The 23,811-nt window shown below is 40.5% G+C and overlaps 1 protein-coding gene across 3 annotated transcripts in view; it reads right to left on the bottom strand.

Moving 5' to 3' along the window:
• The window catches only part of PDE7B (phosphodiesterase 7B), a 360,318-nt gene continuing 341,215 nt past the window's right edge, over nucleotides 4,709-23,811 (bottom strand). For all 3 annotated transcript variants that reach the window (XM_005684794.3, XM_005684795.2, XM_005684793.3), the window contains 4 exons: nucleotides 21,309-21,453; nucleotides 19,280-19,376; nucleotides 12,996-13,076; nucleotides 4,709-8,377 (listed from right to left, as the gene is read on the bottom strand). In XM_005684794.3, coding sequence (XP_005684851.1) covers nucleotides 8,154-8,377; nucleotides 12,996-13,076; nucleotides 19,280-19,376; nucleotides 21,309-21,453 — 547 coding nt within the window. In that variant the 3' untranslated portion in view covers nucleotides 4,709-8,153. The remainder of the gene's footprint in view (nucleotides 8,378-12,995; nucleotides 13,077-19,279; nucleotides 19,377-21,308; nucleotides 21,454-23,811) is intronic.

Genomic DNA, 23,811 nt, shown 5'->3' with positions numbered 1-23,811 from the left:
TTTTCAATTTATTAATCAAAATTATGTTCTTTCATTTAAGAAGTATTTGTTTTGTGCTTTCTGTACTATACTGTGGAGAATATACTAGAAAGGATAGCTACTCCTGTTATCAAGGAGCTTATGGGTGAAGGGGTGAGGGACATGTTGGTTCTTGCTAATATTTAGTGAGTGCTTTCTGTGTGCCCTGCTTTCAAGTGCTTTATATGTATGAACTCTTTCCATCTTCAAAAGCTCTATGAAATGGGTAATATTTTTTTAATCATTATTTTACCAATGAAGAAACCGAAGCACAAAAAGTTTAGAAACTTGCCTGAGGTCAGACATCTCAGTCAGTTCAGTTGCTCAGTCGTGTTCGACTCTTTGCAACTCCATGGACTGCAGCACACCAGCCTTCCCTGTGCATCACCAACTCTGGAGTCTGCTCAAGCTCGTGTCCATCGAGTCAGTGACGCCATCCAAACATCTCATCCTCCGTCTCCTCCTGCCTTCAATCTTTCCCAGCATCAGGGTCTTTTCAAATGAGTCAGTTCTTCGAAGCAGGTAGCCAAAGTATTAGAGTTTCAGCTTCAGCATCTGTCCTTGCAATGAACATTCAGGACTGATCTCCTTTAGGATTGACTGGTTTGATCTCCTTGAGGTCCAAGGACTCTCAAGAGTCTTCTCCAACACCACAGTTCAAAAGCATCAATTCTTCGGTGCTCAGCTTTATTTATGATCCAACTCTCACAGCCATACATGACTACTAGAAAAACCACAGCTTTGAATAGATGAAACTTTGTTGGACCTTTGTTGTCAGACACCTAGTAAGTGGTAAATTCAAGCCACAAGCTCAAACAAGTTAACCACAATGTTATATTATATCTCAAGTTGGACAGAAAAGATATACACATATCAATAATAATACATAACTAATAATCACTAACAAAACTAAATGATAAATGGGGAGATCATTCTGGGTTGATATGATCAAGGAATCCTTGGTGATATGAAACCAAAATTAGATCTGAACAGTATCATTTATATTGTCGTCATGGAGCTGTGCCTTAGTATATGGGAGGTTCTGAGAAGCATAGAGGAGAGGAACTTGGTTGTTTAATACATTGCTTCTCAAACTTCTTTGGCTATGAAGCCATTTAAAAATTTTTTAAATTTTGACCACCTGGCGCAGCTTGTGTGTTAGTTACTCAGTCGTGTTCTCCAGGCAAGAATGGGTAGCCATTCCCTTCTCCAAAGGATCTTCCCCATTCAGGGATCAAACCCAGAGTCTTCTGCCTTGTAGCAGATTCTTTACCATCTGAGCCACCAGGGAAGCCCTTATGAGCTCTTATTTCCTGAGCAGGGATTGAACCAGTGCCCCCTGCAGTGGAAGCCTGGAATCTTAACCACTGGACTGCCAGGGAAGCCCCAGAAGCCACTCCCAACGCCCGCCCCCAGGAATACTTAATAAACACCTTTTAGCATATGCATTGTCAAGCATAATTTGGGAGAACAGAATCTATTTTAGGATCATCTATTTACAAAGACTCCCCTGGATTCTCCACATTTGCTGTCAGTGGCCAGAAAGGATCTAATATTACAGGGCGGAAGGGCCACTGGAAATGTCTGCAGATAGAATTTATAGGGTATGAATGGAATTCATGAAAACTTGACGGGATATCAAGTTTTGTTTGTTAACCAAATAACTGGGGTTGTATTATCACTACCTCTAGGAAAGCCTTGATAGATTGGTTCTCTCTGGCTAGGCTGAGGAACATTTTACTTCACATACAGAAAAGATAGGTCTACTTTCCAGTGGTTCAGACAGTAAAGAATCTACCTACAATGCAGGAGACCCTAATTCCATCCCTGGGTCAGGAAGATTGCCCTGGAGAAGGAAATGGCAACCCACTCCAGTATTCTTGCCTGGAGGATCCCATGGACAGAGGAGCCTGACAGGCTACAGTCCACAAGGTCGCAAAGAGCTGGACACGACTTAGCAACTAACACTTACTTAAATGTCCCTGGTCTTCTATCATTAGTACCCTAAGGACACTGTCTTCTTCTATAGTCATTTTTTACAACATTTTGTCCATATTATAAGTATTGTTTTATAATCAAACCGGTCACCTGTAAATATAATCAGGCTCAATGTCTATTAACGGACCTGTGATTTCTTTGGCACAAGAAGGTACAAGCAGAGAAATCAAAAGTCATACTCCAACTCTCGCTTCGTAAATTTTTGTTCTTTAAACGATGTAAGAATTTCTATCTGTTGAGTATCCTCTTTCTGCTAGAAATCGTGCTATATGTTTATGTATGTCTTCTCAGTTTGACCTCACACTGCCCTGGGAGGAAGGTGGTACTTCCATTTTACATAGGAGGAAATAGCGGCACAGAGACCTGAAGCCATCTGCCTGGGGCTAAATGATCAAGGAGTTTGAATTCTGGTTTGCCTTCAAAGCCCACACTTTTGAAACTCCATCGGACCACCTCCTTAAAAGGAAAAAATTACTGGAGATTAAATCAGCACTAGCAATATTAGAATTTAAAGTATTTCAGGGAATTGAATCAAAGATACACACCATTCCTTAGATGACTAAGCAAGGCAATCATGCATCGTCAAACCTTATCAGCTAAAACTTAAAAATTTTTTTCTAATAATCTCTCTGAAAAAAAAGACCATCATATACTGTTTCATAGCTAAAAGCTCCTTGTTTAGTCATTATTCTAATGTTTGTCCATTACATTCCTATGGAGGCAGGACGGAGCCTTCTCCCTTCTTCGACATGTTATTAGGAAATGCCTCTGCTCTGGGACAGACAGTAAGCTTTAGCTGAGAACATGTTTGGAGGTGTGTGAGTGAGTGAACCAAGTGTGCCCGGAGGCACCAGTCCATGCCTGCTCCTGCAAAGCCTATGCAAACTTTTAGGGACTGACACAGAGGACCAGAGCCATCACTAGCTGGATGTGGGACTTGAGTGGCATCGATGCCATGTATATAAATGACTCTTATTTTTGTTCTTTGGAGCTGTTTCTTTCTCAGAAATTTCTGACGAAACTGCTAACATAAGATACATTAACTTCTATTCTTGAATATAGAGGACTAAACAGAAAAGCAGGCTGTAGCTAAGGCAAGAGGTTTCATCAGATAGTCTTTTTTTTTTTTTTTAACAATTTTGCCAATAAACAGATAAAAAAATACAGGAGTGAGTCTAACTTCCCAGTGTAAGATCACTAGCATTCTTTACTACATTATTCCCCATATGTTATCCACATTCTTACCCATGTATGAATGGCTATTTGTGAAGTGTCTGATAATTTCAGAGGAGAGAACTTGTATCTATTAAAAGCCTACCATGTACCAGAGTGCTGGGTGCTTTTTGTATGCAATCTCTTTAATTTTTTTAAAGGTTTAAAAAAATTAGTTTATTTTTGGCTGCACTGAGTCTTTGTTGCTGCGCATGATCTTTCCCTAGCTGAGACAAGAGGGAGCTCCTCTTCGTTGCTGTGCACAGGCTTCTCATTGCGATGGCTTCTCTTATTGTGGAGCACAGGCTTTAGGCGTGTGGGCCTCAGTAGTTGTGGGCTTAGCTGCCTTGCCGCATTTGGAATCTTCCTGGACCATAACAAAACCATTATTTTCTGGAAATTATTTTGTAGAGAGTAACTTGCCTGAAGTCACAGAATAGGTTAGTGACAGAATCAAGATTGGGACAACTTCTGCCTTCCAAGCTCATCTGCATGATCTTATGTTGTTCTCTAGAAGTTGAGACCTCACGGATGTTTGCACAAAATCTCAGAAGAGTTCACTGGTAATGCAAATCTTTGACACGAGTCTGAATGCTCCTGAAAGGATTGGGTTTTTTCTTTCTTTCTTTCTTTTTTTTGTCTTCACTGCGTGGCATGTGGGATCTTAGTTCCCTGACCGGGGATCAAACCCATGCCCCCTGCAGTGGAAGCCTGGTGTCTTAACTACTGGACCACCAGGGAAGTCCCAGATTGGGTCTTTTTATATCCCAAGTGTCTAGCCCAACCTCTGGCACATAGTAGATCCTCAATCAATGTTTGTTGAATTAAATTCAGTTGCTCATATAGGCTTGGTCTATTTGATAATGTTTCTGCTAGGTTCCTGGGTACATTTGAAAGTTATGTCTGACCTTTACTTGGAAAACCACGGCGATCTTACTTTTGATTTTGAGTTGGATGACACTGAGTGTTGGTAAATGAAAAAAGTGACATTACATTCAGACATGGGGAAGCATTAAAGAATCAGTGAGATTCTGAATACAAATCTTAACAAAATAGATATGAGAGGGATAAATAAAGATACAACACTGTTTCTGGGAAACATGGATAGTTTCTGTGTGTTTTTTTTTTTCATTCTTGCTCTATTTCCAGATAGATTTAGACACTCAGTTGTCCTGCCTGAACTGTTCTGTTGTTCTTGGTGGCTTCCAATCCTGAAACACAAGACTATATTTTTCATCAGTAAGTCTGCTATGGTTCCACAACCTAAAACATTGTACATTATTCTCATTCATATATGAATTTGACAAATGTGGATCAGAAAACTATCAGGACTCAGAGGAAAGGCAGAATTGAATGATGGCCTTTCCCCCCTAGTTGGCAAGTTGCCAATTAGCAGTGTTCTTGACCTTGACCTTGAATGTGACTGGTTGGCTGATAACATGCTACCTGGTGAAAATCAGAGTATTTTTCATATTGTGATATTTTTAAGAAATTATCTTTATTTTTCATTGTTTACCTAGACATGCCAATGAATATTTAGGCCACATTTTGAGCAAAAACTCACAAGGTGTTTGTTTGTTTGTTTTCCAAACTTCACGTGTGTACACAAACAACACAATTTTAAGGGTTTGCATATAAGAACAAAGCATAAGAAATATAGTGAGATACAAGCTCATAACCAATGTTCAAATCAGTGAGCAGATCTGATTCAATATGAGAAAAGTTTATAAGACAAGTCTGTGGTTTGTAGGAAGCACTATCTGGTGACAGTGTTGCAGGACACGATCCACGTCCCATTGCGGGAAGCCTTGGACAGGTAGAAACAGAGCAGGATGTTCACTCGGCCTATCAGGGAGCGATGGGGAGGTCAGTGTTTCAGGAAAAAGGGTCTGACTGTTTGCGGGTGCTTTCAAAAGGAAAAGCAGGCTTTGTCCATCAGGCCTGGCAGTGATATCTATTCTCTCTTTTGATTTCAACTTTACCTGAACCCTTTGATTCCTCTCTTCTCAAGCATTGAAGGAATTAAACTTGGGAAGTCAGCAAGTGACGATCCAGGGACTAAGAGGAAAAAAAAAATGTGAAGATAAAGTCCCCAGATGATCCAACAGCGGTGTCTTAACTAGTAATCAGACTCCTTCTATTGAAATATTGCAAGACAGCCACCAGTAGGCAGGAAAAAAGAAAACAAACGTTTTCACATTTTTTTAAAACAAAAAAATGGATCTAGGAACTCATATGGTTGAAGGAAGAAGACAAATGTAACTAGTTTATGCATCACATCTCATTTTGCTTCAGATTTTTATTGTACTAGTAGCTGCTTCATAGGCTTAACTGTTAGATATTTGGTAGTTTTCTCTGTGAGTTCTTCTTTAAGACCTAAAATACTTGTGTCCTATAAATTTGAAACTATGAAAAATGCCTCCAGTCTTATTTATTTAAATTATGATATAAATATTGTTTAAACAAGGTTCATTTCCCAAACTCAAAGGAGAGGCTCCATTAGCTGAAACAGTGTCTTCTTCCTTACCTTTCCTGTATCTTCCCCAGTAATTGCTTTCTTTGATTTGATCTCATGAAAATTAGAAATAGACTACTCAAAAGTCCTCTGCATCACCAACCCAAAATAAGCGAATTTGGAAGCAGAAATACATTCAATGAGTTCTCTTTTGAGGACTCACCAAGCTAAGAGCTTCAGAGTATTAAAGCCATAAAGAATCGTGTCAGTTCATAGTTATTACAAGAAAAAAACAAACCCAAAAAATAAACCCAGAGTTAGTGTTAATTTTTCACAACTTCCCTTCTTACCCATATCAATAATTTCAACTTATTATCCACCCATTTCATGAGGTTTTCACACTTTCTTTAGGACCTTCTGACCATCTCTCCTACTTTAATGAAACTACAACCAACTTTCCAATTCACCCTAAACCTTAACTCTGCAAGCCTCGGTCTTTCTGCAGGAACTTAATACAACCCAGTCAAGTTTCTCACATTTCATTTGTATGTTAGGAGGAAAAAAAGAGTTGCACTTAGGAAATGAGAGTTAGCTGAAGTTCTATCAGCTTGTGAAACAGCTTGATAGTAGCAGAAACAATCATATTATTCTCCCCAGTACCACACAGTTGAAGATAAAAAGGGGGCATTGCCAATTTTCATGTAACATTAGTTATGCTGGAACTTCTAAAGAAAAGGTTCAGTGAGTGGAGTTTAGCTGACTAGAGAAGAATGCTATAACAAATTGACTTTCCAGCCAAGTGTCTACAGAAAAAATGGCAACAAAATACCAAGGTGACTCTGCTAGTAGAGTCGTAATTAACCACCGTAACCTGCAAGGAAGGTAATGGGAATATTTTCTTTCCTTAAATGATGTTAATGTCTGCTAAACAGTTGGGTAGTTCATATGAAATGAAAGAAAAAGAAAAATCCAGTTACTATTAACACCAGAGAAATTCAAGCCAACCATAAACCAAACGTGCTTTGGTACTACAGCCAGAACAGATGACGGGGTTATAGGGGAGCAGGGAAGTCCCTGATGGTTAGCTGACAGGGTTATGGAAGGTTGGTGAGACCTGCCATGTGTCCCGTGAGGCTGACACACCATGACAGGAGCTGTAGAAACACACGCTAATCAGCTGGCTTGTTAAAACAGAGTGCAACATCGCTGTGCTGAAAGTGACTTCAGGCTTGCTGAAGGGTCTTGTTCATCTGAGGAAACCATGCTTGGTGCCATAGATTAGACACTATGGTCTCAAGCGGAATGCATGTGAAGTTTCCAGATTATTTCCTCAAAGACTTTATTCAGTTTTGGTTTGTGACCTTAGCTGGAAAGCATCAAGATGGACATGGGCAGGCAGTTCAGAAGGACATCTGTGAGGATTTCAGTTGGGGAGCTTTCAGAAGATGAAAAGGTGTTTAAAGTTAAGGCCTTTATCTGCAAACAATAGTATATTAATAAACTCTATACCATATTTACAAATGCATTCTCTTGTATTAAAACTAACAGTATTCTGTTCACAGTGCCATTGTTTATACAGGTAGCAATCCCATAATACTCATGTATTTTGGCATGGGAATCAGTAGCGCTTGATATTTACAGAAGATGTACAGGTGTGAAAAGAAACATGTCACTGAATCTGAGTTATTGATAAAAGACAGATTGACTAATGGTGCAAAGGAATGAACTGTACAGCCCCTTCCCCTCGCATAGGATAGGAAACGTGGTTTCTTAAATTGAGAAGATGCCAAATCTCTGACCCAAAGTGGCATGGAGTCCGTAACAAAACAATGAACCCCCTGTTCATGTTTGGGTACGTGATTATCACGTTGAATAATCTTTGTCCAGAGTTTTAGATCCGTTGTCTAGTGCACAAAATAGAAAAGTTAAAAAGATTTATTATTATTTTATAATAATAATTATTATTAAAATAGAAGGTACTTTCTCTAACACTCTCTTGTTTGTGCTCTTGCACTTAAGACCAATATCCTCGGAGTTCCAAATATGCTGGTGTTTGTGTCATGCAGATCAGCAGTCCGATGGCCAAGGCTAAAATGCTCTGGACTCAGGAATGCCACCCGTCACAGTGTGACCCAGGGCCAGAAGGGCCGTGGCAAGAGCACCTCTTTCTTACTCCCCAGTCTTCTCCTCCAGGGCCAAGCCGGTCCCTGGAATCAGCTCCCTCATCGTGGAACAGAGTTGCTCATTTCGGCAGCTAATGCTGAGGTGACGGATGGCTTCTGTACACTTGGGAAAAGGAGGGAGGCAGGTGAGTGGGAGGAGGGTGGACTCTGAAGAGCTCCTGGATGATGTCCAGAGAGGGGCCGGCTTGATCCGCAAGAGCCCCCCGACGCATCCGCCCTCCCAGAGGCCTCTGCGCAAGGAGGCTGTCAATCTCAGTGTGCAGAGCGGGGTGCAGGCCTGGCAGGCCCTACGGGGTGTCGCCTTCCGTCACAGTCTGCTCCTCATCCTCAGTCCCTGGGCCTTTGTGGTCCGGGCTGCCATCACCACTGCTTCTGTGCTGTTTGGGCAACAGGCTCTTCCACTGGGCTTTGTTGTGCGCGAGATGGCTTAGCATGCTCTCAGACAGGGCACTGTGTCCTGTGAAGTGGGCCCATTCCCGGAAGAGGGGCTCCACGATGTAGGTCATGAAACCTGGAACAGGCAAGGTCAACGTCATCACCAGTAGGGCAGTAAGACCACTTCTTCTTCCCTCACACACGATTGGGCTCATGATGTACTTGGCTCCAGGGGTATGGAGGCCTGAAAGATGTGGTCCCTGCCCTCAGCCTAGGAGCATAAGGTAAGTCACCTTAGGCTTGGCATTTAATCTCTCTATGCCTCCGTTTTTGCATTTGTAAAGAGGAGTTAAGAAGGGTACCAAACCCATAGAGTTGTTAGGACAATGAAATAACACCTGTGAAATGCTTAGAAAGTTCCTGGCACATAGCAAACACTCAATAAATGTTGGCTTTTACTATTTGAAGAAGATCCACTGGAGAAGCGGTAGGCTACCCACTCCAGTATTCTTGGGCTTCCCTTGTGGCTCAGCTGGTAAAGAATCCGCCTTTAATGCGGGAGACCTGAGTTTGATCCTTGGGTTGGGAAGATCCTCTGGAGAAGGGAAAGGCTACCCGCTCTAGTATTCTGGCCTAGAGAACTCCCGGACTGTATAGTCCATGGGGTTGCAAAGAGTCGACATGACTGAGCCACTTTCACTTTCATTTGAAGAAGGATAAAGACATATAAGGAAAAAAGTTAAAAAAGAAATGAGCTAGAACTAAGGAAGGTGGCTGAGGGAGGGGAAAAAGGGAAAGTGACACCAGGAAGCCACACATTGTTGATTCAGACCATCTGAAGAGTTCATTCATACATTTACCCTGAAGATATTTCTTCAGGATTATTGTTTCACATTTTTGTCTTACTTTCAATTATATTAAGCAACCAGGTGTAGATAATAAAAGTTCATTCGTCTTCAAAACAGATTTTTACCTGCATAAAAGTTCTGCTTGAATGATGAGATAAGATGGGTTGGTATGAGACTTCTTTGTTAGCATGTCTGTTCTCTTAATTATTTTAGCTTTGTTAAACTTTCTAATCATGTCTCACTGTTAATGTGCTTTCCATATTAAGCATGATTTATTAAAGCAAAGGTAATTTCCAGTCTAGGTTGGAATTATTGGATTCATCACAAACTTGGATATATTTAGGTTTTATTGTATTTCCCTTGAAATGTTGGTATTGGGAGAAGGGGACTTCTGTGGTATGCGGAGAGGCAAGTTTTTTCAGCATAATGAAATCTTCCGACAACTATCCCTGTATGTTTATAGGCATGCGAATTATAAGGCTTGACTGGATTATTTTTTTATTGGACAAACAGCCGATATTTAGCCTTTGAGGATGCTCTGGAGATGAGAAAAGGATACGTTGATTCTAAATGTTAGTATATGTGTCTGCATTCTCTTATTAGATGTGAAATATAATTTAAATATTATAAGATGATGTTAGATAACCTGACTCTAAGGAGCAAAAAGTTAAGCTAGCGACTTACTGTGTACATTTTGATAAGGTTATGTAAGGAGCCAGACAATTAAGATTTCATTTTAGAATATTCTTGCTTGCTATTCTAGACTACCTCCATATCTAATTTTGAATATCTTGTATCTTAAGAGATATTAGATATTATATATCTAAAAAGATAGCCTGCAATATTGTTATACTATTCTGAAGTTTAAGGTGTGAATATTTACCAGGTTTACCCTAAGTATTAAAAAGTTACAAATCCCACACTCAAAAATCCAGTACTTAAAACTTCAGCTCATTTTTTTCCTGAAATTACTCTGGAGTTGCATCTCTATATTTCTACTCATTAGATATAAAGACCTCTCATAGGATATAGGAGAGTGATTTTGAAGTCTGAATAGACACCATGAGGCAGTTTTTCTCATGAAGCAAAGCTTCTGCATGATTAAATTCGAGGCTGTCCCACAGGTTCCACTGTATTTGTGCAAACTGACTCAGATGGTAAAGAATCTGCCTGCAATGTGGGAAACCCAGGTTTGATCCCTGGGTTGGGAAGAGCCCCTGGAGAAGGAAATGACAACCCACTGCAGTATTCTTGCCCGGAGAATCCCATGGACAGAGGAGCTTGGTAGGCTACAGTCCATGGGACTGCAAAGAGTTGGACACGACTGAGCGACTAACACGTTCACATTCACCCTCTTCTACTAAGTGATGTAGAGCTTGACTTTGTGGGGACATTGTCCTCCTGAAGGGGTGCAGGTTGGGGAGGGGAGAAATGATGGCCTCAGAGTTAATAAGGATTAAAGAAAGCCTCTTTTTCTTCATCTTTCTAGCTTTTTTGTTTTTAAATGGCTTACAAAATCTTAATTCCCCAACCAGGGATTGAACCTGGGCCCCAGGCAGTGAGACTGCCGAGTCCTAACGACTTGACTGCCAGGGAATTCCTATCTCCTTACCTTTCTATGAAAGTGAAAGTGTTAGTCACTCAGTTGGGTCTGACTCTTTGTGACCCCATGGACTACAGCCCTCCAGGCATCTCTGTCCATGGGATTTCTGAGGCAAGAATACTGGAATGGGTTGCCATTTCCTTCTCCAGGGGATCTTTTTGACCCAGGGATTGACCCAGGCCTCCTTCCTTGCAGGCAGATTCTTTACACTTGGAAACAGCAGGGAAGCCCATATTCCTATAGGTTTCACCAATTGGAGATTCATTTGATTTAGCACCTTCTTTTTGAAAGGCAGATTTTGATGGGAGTGGGGAAGAAGGTGGGTAAGGGGTGGATATTAAATCCTTGTTTCACTTGGGTAAATATGAATTACTTAAAAAGAGAATCAGATAGAAGCCTGAGATGGCACTCAGGAAATCCTCATTGTGAATTGGGAAAAGAAAAAGAGAGGACATTTTCAGTCCCAAGGGAATCAGGACAGAGGAACTACCTGCATTATTCACACCCACTGGAAAAATATTTGTTTGGGAGGCTGGAGCCCACAGCTCCCATTAGACTCTGTTCATCTATCTGGGTTTTTCTAGTTTAGCCTGATATGCCCCTGCACACCACACTTCCCAGCCTTGAACCTACCGAGCTAGGAGATGTGGAATGGAGACAGAAAGATTTATCTGCTGAGGGTTGTTTTATAATTACTCTTTCTCTTTATTACTGGTGTGCTGGTGTAGCATCCATGGGATTTTCCTATGCACTCAATCTTCATCCCATTTTAAAAACAGGTATCTATGGTAACCACATTTTCCTGAGCTGAAAATCAGGACATATGATCTGACAAAATAAGTGTGTTCTCATGACAACAAGAGAATAGAATCTCCGAAATCAAGTCTGTCTTGCAAATCCAGGTTGTGTGCTTAACAATGTGAGTGCTTTTCTCTGGGGGCTGAAAATGTCTTTAACAGGTGCCTGGCAAATTCCTTTCTAACCAGAGTTTAACAAACTGGGTCCTGGGATTAGGATTTGGGTCAGGGTCTATTTCCTTTGAATCGCATCTGCAGAATTTCCAACCAGATACAGCATTAAATCCAAGGAGGCTGAGATTGTATTTCTGTTGATACTGCTGCCCTTCGCCCTCCCCAGCAATTCTGTAGCTTTCTCTGCTCTGGATTCTTCCTGGGTTCTGCTTTTTATAACAACACCCCTCTCCCCCTTTTCAGGTGAAGGAATCAGTTTAATTGTAAACAAAACATAACAATATTAAGGGCAATTGGGAAAAAAATTATCAATAATTTCAGTGTTCCAATATATCTATTTTAATATTTGCATATTCCCTTCAGATTTTTAAAAACTAGATTAATTTTGTTCCTATTTCCTTAGGTTGACTTTGTGACTCTTTTGTGAGACTATGGATTCAATTTGACCCTCAGTAATTGGAAGCATATCATTCTAACTGCCTGGTTTTCTCAGTTTTCAGCTGATCTTTTTGGGTGGCCCATGCCCTCCCAATCTCCAGGCATTGAGCCTTGAGCCTTGCAAAGGTTTGCTGCACTCTTAAGGCAGTTCTGTCTGAACTGTCTTAAGGCAGTTAAGAAAAACTTAAACTGGTACATGTCAGGGCTATAGTTGATAAGTAAAAGAGTTCAAGTTCTGAGTTTGGTTTTAACTGGAGGAAACTGCAAGGAAAAGAAAGACTTGCTTTAAATGTAGATGGAACTGGTAGAGTGTTTAAAGAAGTGAGAGAAACGAATAGTTATTTTAAAGGAATTAGTGCTATAGTTTAACACTTTATTGAAATTGACTCTTCAGAGTGTGGCCATAAGAGAACAAGACTGAAAATAACATACTGAAGTGAAGAAGCATGGGACCCCACATCACATGTGTTTCTGGGCCTGAGTCTGGGGACCCAGCCTTTGGAATTATGCACTGAGGATGAAGGGTAGTGATCAAAATGGAAGGATCCAAAACTATAGATTTTCCACGTTTCAAGGCCTAAAGAGAGTGTGAGCTAATCTGAACTTCAGCAGCCAATAATTGATTCTTGTTACTTTCCTTCATTTGGTTTCTAAACAACAAAGTTAATATAAGTTGTTTATTAAGGGTCTATAACAAAGACTTTACCCTACGTTTCATCTCAATTGATAATTATTTAGTAAATAGGTCATGACTAGAGTGTTTATTTGGATTCAGTTATTCAAAGGGGCATTGATTAGTTCGGATCTTTCAAAAGCTGTGTGTAGACCTTCTTTGTGACTCTTGGCCGAGGTGCCAAAATTATTCATTTAAAATTACAATTGAGTTCAACTCACCAATTTGTATACTAGGGATTGAATCTTTCTGTTGATTGCAAAGAGGACTGATTTCCAGTTCAAATTTCTGTTCAAGATCACCTAAGAAGAAAGAAGAAGAAACACATTGGTAATGTAGAATTTGAAATTTTTAATGGTCTAGTTGGAAGGAGTTACCTGGGAATTACTGTTTCTTGCCTTGTTGTTAGGAATGCTCTAGCAATGACTGACTCTGCCCTGCTCTGGTAATTTCTGTGAAAATTTAAAATATCAGAGTATCCCATTGCTGGGCATACACACTGAGGAAACCAGAAATGAAAGAGACACATGTACCCCAATGTTCATCGCAGCACTGTTTATAATAGCCAGGACATGGAAACAACCTAGATGTCCATCAGCAGATGAATGGATAAGAAAGCTGTGGTACATATACACAATGGAGTATTACTCAGCCGTTAAAAAGAATTCATTTGAATCAGTTCTGATGAGATGGATGAAACTGGAGCCGATTATACAGAGTGAAGTAAGCCAGAAAGAAAAACACCAATACAGTATACTAACACATATATATGGAATTTAGGAAGATGGCAATGACGACCCTGTATGCAAGATAGGAAAAAAGACACAGATGTGTATAACGGACTTTTGGACTCAGAGGGAGAGGGAGAGGGTGGGATGATTTGGGAGAATGGGAATTCTAACATGTATACTGTCATGTAAGAATTGAATCGCCAGTCCATGTCTGACGTAGGGTGTAGCATGCTTGGGGCTGGTGCATGGGGATGACCCAGAGAGATGTTGTGGGGAGGGAGGTGGGAGGGGGGTTCATGTTTGGGAACGCATGTAAGAATTAAAGATTTTAAAATTTAAAAAAAAAAATTAAAAAAAAAATCAAATAGAAATTACCTAATCTACTCCTTATATTAACCACTATGACTATGATGGTAATTAAAGGCAATTTAGAAAAAAAAAAATATCAGTATCAACGATCATTTACAATAGGCTCATTGTTAATAGGTACACTCTGGGATTAGAATAAACTTTTGAATAAAACTTTATAAAAACAGGAAAATGAATGGCCAATTTCCTAATATGAGATGGAAATTCTGGTTTGAAGTTACAGATTAAGAAAACAGGTTTTATGTTTTTCCCTCCTTTCACTCTGCCTGACCCTTATCTGGTTTCACCTGAACAACCAGGAATAATAAGTAGGCAGGAAACAAGGAAGAGGAACTATTAATAGAAAGATCTCATATGAGAGTATCTCTAGAGCTACAAAATTAATCAAAATACGGGTCTGATTCTTTCATTCTGACTCCTTAGAATTTTACTTAGTATAACTAAAAGTTAAATGAAGTATAAAGGTCAGGATGATCTTTTTTTAAAGAAAACTTTATATTTTTTACTGGGATAGAGCCGATTAGCAATGTTGTGATAGTTTCAGATGAACAGTGAAGGGGCTCAGTCATACACATATATGTAAGGATGATCTTTCTTTTTAATGCCTCTGTCAGCTAGAAAACCAAAGGAGAAATACATCATGCAAAGCTTTATCAAAATACTTTATCGATTCTTCCTGAAGGTGAAAAATTGTGGGTAATTCTCTCATTGGGAAAAACAATCTGGTTAATCAGTAGAGAAGCTGATTCTCAGAACCACCAGCTGAATTCACAGCTGTGAATGCACCCCTCTAAACTAGAGGAGAAAGACACATATATTTATACCATGTTTACTGTGTGTCAGGCACAGTTCTAAACATTTCACCTATTTAATTAATGTAATCCTCGTAACAAGCTCAATATAACCCCCCTTTTACAAGATGTGGCAATTGAGATGAGGCATAGAGAAGTCTGTTGACTTAAGTCCTTCTGCCAGTGAGGAGGGGAGCCTAAATTCTAATGCTGGAAGTCTGGCTTCAGAAGGTCTCACTTAGCCACGGAGCTACAGTCTTTTGAGATGCCACATTTCCGTCATTTTCTCCGACTGTAGCCAACGGCTCCCATGGTCTCCAGCGCCATGGCGATTCTCAAAACCGATGTGAGGAAATCACTCTGGCTTAATCTGAGGGGTTTAGGGAAGCCAGGTGATAATGGCCTTGAGAGGACAGGTATGACACCATTTAATATCAAAATGAATTCTCCTCAAGTTGATTTCACTCCTTCCCTCCTGAGCTCCATTAATAGGGATTTTTCAGTCAAGCATGGCACTTGGAGGGAAGTTTCTCTTCCTTCTACCCTCTGTATTGAGGCAGCAAATCTCGTTTATTTCTCTGTTGAAATATCTCTTTTCCCTGGTTTCATTCTAGTCTGGCTTCTTTCTTTTTTCAAATCGAAGAATAGTTGATTTACAATATTAAATGAGTTACAGGTGTACAACATAGTGATTCAATAATTTTATAGATTATATCCCATTTAAAGTTATTATAAAGTATTGGCTATTTCCTATGTTGTACATTACATCGTTGTATCTTATTTACTTCATACTTAGTAGTTTTTAACCTCCTGATCCCCTACTACTGTCTTGCCCCTTCCTCTTCCCTCTCCCAGCTGGTAGCCTCTAGTTCTCTGTCTCTGTGAAACTGTTTCTGTTCTCTTTTTTATTTTCATTCACTTGTTTTATTTTTTAGATTTTATATATAAATGAAAACATACAGTATTTATCTCTTCCTGTTTGACTTATTTCACTAAGCATGGCACCCTCCAGGTTTATCCATGTTTTCACAAATGCAAAAACTTCATTCTTTTTTATGACTGAGTGGTATTCCACTGTGGACTTCTCTGGTGGTTCAGAGAGAAAGAATCCACCTGCCAAGGCAGGAGATGTGGGTTTGATCCCTGGGTCAGGAAGATCCTCTGGAGAAGGAAGGGGCAACCCACTCCAGTATTCTTGCCTGGGAAATTCCTGGCAGGCTACAGCCCATTGAGTTGCAAAGAGTCAGACACGACTTAGGGACTAAACAACAACAACAACTCAAGTATTCCATTATATATATATATGTGTGTGTGTGTGTGTATATGTGTATATATATACATATATGTATATATGTGTGTGTATATATATATATATGGGCTTCCCTGGTAGCTCAGTGGTAAAGAATCTGTCTGCAATGAAGGAGACTCGGGTTTGATCCCTGGGTCAGGAAGATCCCCTGGAGGAGGGCATATTGATCCACTCTAGTATTCTTGCCTGGAGAATCCCACGGACAGAGGAACCTGGTGGGCTACAGTCCATAGAGTGGCAAAGAGTTGGATACGACTGAAGCAATTGAACACGCACACACACATACATATACGTATCTCACATCTTCGTCTGGTTTCTTAAAAACTCATTCTTATTTTCTGCTTCTTAGCTAGTTTCTTTAGTATTTCTTCTGCTTCAACTACATAGGTTGCCCTAATTGCACTTTCTAAGATGACTCCCATTGTCATTGTCTCCACTTCAGCCTCAACAGGGGCTCAACAGATCCTCTTATTCTTACCTTCTCTGGAACCAAACTGGTCTATAAGGCACGGGGATGGTCCCTTCCCCACGCCTCTTCCCATTTCCACTCCTCTCTATCCAGCTCAGTGGGACTTTCTGCAATGATGGTTATATTCTCTCTGCTGCCCACTATAGTAGCCCCTTGAAATAAGACTAATAAAACTGAGGAACTAAATTTTACATTTAATCAAATTAATTTAAATTTAATGGCCACGTGTGCCTTGCGTCTGTCCCACTGGACAGTGCGGTCACTACACATCCTTTAATGCCCAGCTCAGATTCTACCATCCTTAGCACTAGATTTTCTCCTGTGACCTCCACCATGAGAGGATTTTCTTCCAGTTGGATCATTTATTCTTTTAACTATTTCAACGGATTTATAAAGCACTGTATATTTCAGACACTTTGTTAATCAATGTAGAAAATACAGTGAGGAAAATTGCAGTTTCTCTCCTCCAGGAACTTTACTAATTAGTATTTTGAGCTTGTGAGACATTAACTTTAATTCTTTGTCTCCTTCAGGACACCCCCAATGGAGCTTTGCACATAGGAAAATCACAGCTTTGCTGAGGATTAGACAAGGCTGGAAACAGATGTTCAATGAAAACTTCTGGGTATCTTGGTTGACTGAGAAGATACCAATATGTTGTTACCATAGGACAGAAATTCTACTCTTTTTGAGTCATTGAGAGGAAGAGGATGAATGATGTTTGAGTTCTAATATCTGTTCTGAGAAGTTAATACTGTCTCCCTAATTCATGGAATCACCTTTCTTTCTCTCTCTGTCCTCATCCTTGGTTTTTGGGCTTTTCCTTTGCTCAACATCACAAATCATCAAAGATATTTTTGCAGGAATTGTTAGCAGTCTGTGGAAACCCAAATCCTAAATGAAAAGCTGGAAGAAGATTAATCAAAATGATACAAATAGTGGTTTATAGAATTTCTAAAAAACAATTCAGTATGGAGGACAAGCAGTTTGGATAACCAGAGAGTCTAGTCTTCTCTTAAATAAGCCGAACTTCTGCTAGATGATATGGCTATTAATTAAAAAGGACCCGACACACCATCTGTACTTTCTTGTCTCTGCCAGGAGACATGATATGGAGCAAAGTATATGAAAGCTTGCCCTTAGAGATCAGAGTCACAAATATTCTAGGTTGTTCTATCTTATAATGCTACTTGTTGTTTAGTCACTAAGTTGTGTCCAACTCTTTGCAAGCCCATGGACTGTAGCCTGCCAGGCTCCTGTGTCCTTGGAATTTTCCAGGCAAGAATACTGGAGTGGGTTGCCATTTCTTTCTCCAGGGAATCTTCCCGACCCAGGGATGGAACCTATGTCCCCTGCCTTGGCAGGCTGGTTCTTTACTACTGAGCCACCAGGGAACCCCTATAATGCTGCACATGTGTATTATTATGAGGACAAATTTTTGCAAAGGCATCTTACAGATTACCTTTATTGGTTGATTCCATTTACTCCACTTAGCTAAAACAACTTTGATTCGCCAGCTCTGTATGCCTTGCCATCTGCCCAAGAGACATGATCCCTGCCCCAAGCAGCTCATAATCCAGAGAGTGTAAGATAAGTAAATGAAAGGGTTAAACTCCAATCAGTGTCAACAAGAACACATGATTGAGTCAAAACCAAGAGCAACAAGGTGGCATCTTTTCTCTGTCCCATTGTTTGATATCCAAGGATGAAGATCCTAGCCCTTCTCTCATTGGGCTATTTCAATATTTTCTATATTTTATAGTAAAGTATTTATCTTATCTAATCTAACCTCCCTTCTCTAAGTTCATCATATTTCCTTTTGTTTTTCCCTCAGTGGTGATCTTGTAACATGGGCAACTAGAAGTGACCTTTTTTGATTACTAACCACTCACATTCATTTGAAGTGAAATTGGACAGAATGGACGCTACACGAGTGCTTTTACCCAAGGGAAAGAGACGGGGAGCAGAGCCTTCTGGCCCCATGTGAAACCAATCTGCTCTGTTTTGTCTTCTGTCTTTGGGACCATCTCAATGTCTTTGACTCATCTTTCTACTGAGGCGTCTCCAAAAGGCTCACTGTTGCTACTTGACCTCCCCACAGAGCTGGTATGTGGGACACTTCAGGCTTTATTTGTTCTCAGCCTCTCAGACCTGAGCCTGTCACTAACATCAGGGCACTGTTGTGCCTGAAAAAACATCCTGAGCACTGAAACCAGGCCTGAAGAAACAAGCTGTATTTAAAGGCCAAGATCCCACCCAACGTCCAGATTCTGCTGCTAATTCATTGCCTTACTTCTGAATGAGGTTAACCTCTTAAAAATTATACCCTAACTTGGGACCATTTGTCTTTTCACAATATATATACACGAGAGGATGAACTCTGACTAAATATGCTCTATGTCCTTATTCACTTTAAGAAAACAAGGGAGAGAAATACAAAAAAAGTCCAAGTCCTTCTGTCAGAGTGGAAAACATTGACCCCAAATGGCATTTAGCTTTTAAGCCATGCTCAGCTCATTAACATGAAGGTCAGAGTAAAAGTCAAACTGTCCTCATACCCGCAGAGAAAAACCATGAAAATTATCTATATCCCTCTATTGCTCATGTTACTGTACCTCATTACTACCTGTTTCCATAGTAAGTCAACTTATTTATTTTTAAATTATTTCCAAAAAGGGCCAGATGGTGTGCAAAAGGTTTAAAGAGAAAAGTGGGGATAATAAGAGTTGATGAAATAACAAATGTGATGATAGACGATCCATTTCCTATTTTATTAGGATAAACGCCCAAAAGGAGAGGGGGGTGATGAACACTCAGCAATTGGATCCCTACTAACCTTGCCTGTAGAATTCTTCGCAGACCCTTTCACTCCATTGTTTGCTCATCTCCCAGATTCTACAAGGATTGCAAATGTCAGCACACTTCAAGGCAATCTGAGAAATGACAGGGCAGAGAGAGACAGTCAAAGGACGATCCTTGAGCAGCAAATGTACCCCAAGCCCAAGCGCGGTCGGACCTGCCCTTCGACCTCACGGTACCAAGCCCATATTTACAGAGGCCTCTCTGATGTGCCTCTTCAGGAAACAGCACTTATTCACCACTGCACAAAACCTTCATTCAGAACTCCCACTTTATAGCAGTGAGAAGGAGAGAAGAGTCACCGTCCAAGGACATGGGGCTTCCTGGAGGGGACCTGGAGTGGGCAGGCCAAGGAAAGCCGTGGCCTGGCTCCTTCTGTTGCTCCACCCCTCCTGGGCAGGGAGGCCACAGGGCCCCCAACCAGGCTCGAGTGAGATCACTGGGACCTCACCTCACAGTGACCACATTGGCCAACTCCATACATCACTTATACTATGTGTGTTTGCATTTATATGGCTGTATCTGTATGTGTCAGCAAGCTCAGACTGCCAGCCAGGGAGCTAAGCCATATCAAGCCCAGGAGAGTTTGCTTGCCAGAGATGAGTCTGGGCCTTCTTGGCTTGCCTCATACAGTTCTGCATCTGGGATGCCAGCTTTTGTCAGGGATGCTGACCCTCGGAGGGGTCCCTTGAATTTCCAAAGAAGCAGGTTCTCCCTCTTAACAAACAACTGCTGAGAAACCACCGCCTAGATGGGCTTCTGATGGTGTACCCTCCATCAGCAAGATCTGCTGGTTTTGACCTAGTACTTTGGGATCATAGAACTGCTAGCAGTTTTGGGGGCTGGGAGAGCCTGGGTCATATTAAGCTGCAAACATGGTTGGCTCTTTATTTCCAGGTTAATGGGGGCACCAGTACTTGTTAGAGGAGGTCAGGGGCAGAAGCCCCCTCCATTTTCTGCCCTTCAGGGATTAATGGGTGTTAGTGAGCTTTCCTTTTGGAATGCAAGTGTCCAGGCCAAATCTTTCAGCTACTCAAAAGACTTGAATCTCTAAAATCAGATGTCAGTGGTACCCAGGGGCTAGAAGTCTACTTTGGGAAGAAAGAAGGAGGGAGATTCAGTTTTACAGCTGGGGGGGGGAATTTCTTGAAAAGGATAGAGCAGTTGGATAACTTCAGAAGGCAGCCTGAAGGCATGGAAGGGAAAAGACTGTATAGTTTAGTCTCCCACTTGCCATTTCCCTGGTTAAAGCTGGTCTATCTAGATGCATCCAGGATCCAATCAGTCAGTCCTTTGTGCCAAAAGGAAAGAAGGAAGATGAGAGAAAATGGAAGATCAAGCAAAAGGCTCTGGTTTGGATACCAGGTCAGACTTTTGCTTCCAAGATGCACTTCACAAATGGCTTCTTGCCATGGAAGGAAGCAGAAAGTGCTGCGCTCGATATGATTCCGTTCATTCAATTAAACAAAATCATTTATTTATTGGTACCTGATAATGGTAAGACTAGGTAAATATTTTTGAGCTTCAGATGAATAAATGAGTTTAGGTTGTAAAAAGAAGCAAGATTTAATAGGCTTGAGGTAAAGGAAAGATACTCATTTCTCAATTTTTGTTAGTACTATAGTTAACATAATATACTTTTGTATTAAAGGAATAGTTTTAGACATTGCAAAAGTATGATAGTGATCAACATTACATCAAGCCACAAAATGTGGTAAATTCTTACTGCATGCAACTACCAAGGGGGGCTACTTTGTGGTGAAGCAGATACCAAACAAGGAAAAATGAGATATTATCAACCTACTGACATGAAACCCAGATTTTTTTTTACTTGCTTGGAAACCACTTAAAAATTTCATGTGTCTCAAGGTTTTTAATAAACTAGGTCACTGCTCTAGCTTATACCATGGGGGATACTCCTTCTCAGATGTGCTAAAATGATTGATTGTATCCTTAGTGTTTTATAGCAAGGATAATGATGTCTTATTGTTGTTGTTGTGGTTTACCTGAAGCATAAAGTGCCTGTCGTGTACATCCTCCAGTCTTAGGTCTTTATTGTGGAGGTGAGCTTTCAATCTGGTCAAAAATTCATTCTGTCTGTTGATGTCTGTTGCCAAGATCAAGGAGCCCAGCTGCTGTTCAATATCCTGTCTGCATCCACAAGAATGAAAGAGAAAACACACACACACAAAGCAAATCCCTTTGAGCAGAGTGGTTGATTCTTTCATCATCAGGTGGCTTGTTTCCTTATTTCTGCCTCTGATACTGTTTATTACACAGAGTCCTGGTCCCTTGCAGCCTAAGTGTGATTCTCTCACCCACCATCATTCTGTCCTGGGGTGGGAGGTATGCCAAGGACTGAACAGAGTGATTGAAACCTTGGGTGAACAAAGTTGTGGCAGTTTATCCGTTCCCACAGCTCCTATAGGTGGCAAGATTGGAAGCCAACTAGAAATGTGTGCTTGAAGGAGGTCACAAAGACTCACAGAATCACTGGCATTTGGATTGTGCTTTTGAATAGTGCTCACACCAACTCAAACCTTAAGACTTGCATGGGGAGAGAAGGGGTATAATAATAGTCATGAAGCCAGTAATAGTGACCGTTCTTATGGAGTGGAAAGATCCCTCAAGGGAGCAAAATGGATAGGCTGGGAAGAGATACTGGAACTTACAAAAGAGTCACAGTAGATTAAGGTACCATTAAAAAGCAGTGTTCAAGCAATATATTGGTCAACAAATGGTATACAGACAATGGGACGTTTTGGAAAAGTAAACCAAATTAGGGCTTTCCTCATATATGGAAAGTAACCAATGGGAGGAAAATCCGTATCTATTTTTAAAATTCACCTTTAAAAGTGAAGTATGTTTAGATAGAGTGCACAGAACATACACAAACAGTTTAAGGGATAAATTACAAAATAAACATCTTACAATCAATGCCTAGGTCAAGATCGTTGCCTGCCAGTACTCCAGAAAGTCCTCATTGTGTCTCTCATCCAAACCCACTTCCCCTCAACCCCTGAAGCAACTACTATCTTGACCTTTGTTTTAATAATTTCCTTGCTATTGATAATTTTACCATCTATGCATGCATGCCTAAATATTATGGTTTAACTTTAACTGCTTGTTCACTTTAAGTTATGTGGTAAGTATCAGTTTGTGACTTGCTTTTTTTAGCTTAATATATTTTTGAAGGTCAGTTAAGTTGATGTGTGAGCTGTTGTTCATCCATTTTCATGATTAGATTATATGCCAGTGTAGGACTGTACTTCAATGTATTTATCTGTTCTACTTTTGATGATCACTTGAGTAGTTTCTAGTTTTTGACTACTATGAAGAAAATGACACAATAAATACCATTACGTACCTCCAATTATACATTTGTAAAGTTTCTCTAGGGACTATGTCCAGGAATAAAATTATTGGATCACAGAGTATGTTCATCTTCAATTTCTTAGATATTGCTGATTATTTTAAAAACAGTTGTATAAATTTACATTCCAAGCAGCAATAGATGAGCTTCTCATTGCTTTACAGTCTTATCCTTTACATTTCTTTTTTTCTTTGCCAATTTGCCAATATCATGCAACTCATTGTCATTTTAATATGAATTGCCTTGATTACTAATGAGGTTGGACATATATTCATATGTTCATTGGTCATTTCCATTTCTTTCTTTGTGAAATTTGTTTTAGTCTTTACCTACTAGGGCATTACTGGGACAAATCTGGTTTGACAAAAGAACAAATCATTTTGTTCTTTCCTGTCTCTTTCTCTTTCCTTCCCTTCTCCTTTTCTCTTTCTTTGGCTTTCTTGTCCTTCACCTCCTCATTTCTCCTCCAAACTTAATTTGTTACTCTAGACTTTAGTTATTTTTGTACTTAACTTTTCCGATCTTTGCAATATATTGTTTTCATAAAAGGCATGAATTTTTATTCCCTGTATGAGGATTGATTTTATTTGGTTCCAGTGGGTAAAGTGTTATCAGAATTGAAGTTCTTTCCACGAATTTCACATTCCTCTGGGTGCTAGGAAACAGCATAAATAGGAGCAGAGGGCCAGGGGTAAACCAGTGTGCCCAGAGCATCCTGCTACTTGACCAGGAGACACCACGGGGCCCTTGACCTTGGTGCCCCTCTGGAAGATGGTACGGGAATCTATTTACTTGTTCCCACCTAGCTACTTTGGGTTCTGTGCATTAATGAAACAGATAGGAATTGGTGGTGGCCTTGGAAGACAGTGCAGAGGCTAAATTAAGGCCAATATGGTGCAGCTGCAGTCTATGGGGTCGCGAAGAGTCGGACACGACCGAGCGACTTCACTTTGACTTTTCACTTTCAAGCATTGGAGAAGGAAATGGCAACCCACTCCAGTATTCTTGCCTAGAGAATCCCAGGGATGGGGGAGCCTGGTGGGCTGCCGTCTATGGGGTCTCACAGAGTCGGACACGACTGAAGCAACTTAGCAGCAGCAGCAGCATGGTGCAGCAGCTAAACTGAAGCCAGATGG

The sequence above is a fragment of the Capra hircus genome, chromosome 9 (assembly GCF_001704415.2).
Source record: "Capra hircus breed San Clemente chromosome 9, ASM170441v1, whole genome shotgun sequence".
Lineage (NCBI taxonomy): Eukaryota > Metazoa > Chordata > Mammalia > Artiodactyla > Bovidae > Capra > Capra hircus.
This window is presented reverse-complemented; position numbering and strand designations above follow the sequence as displayed.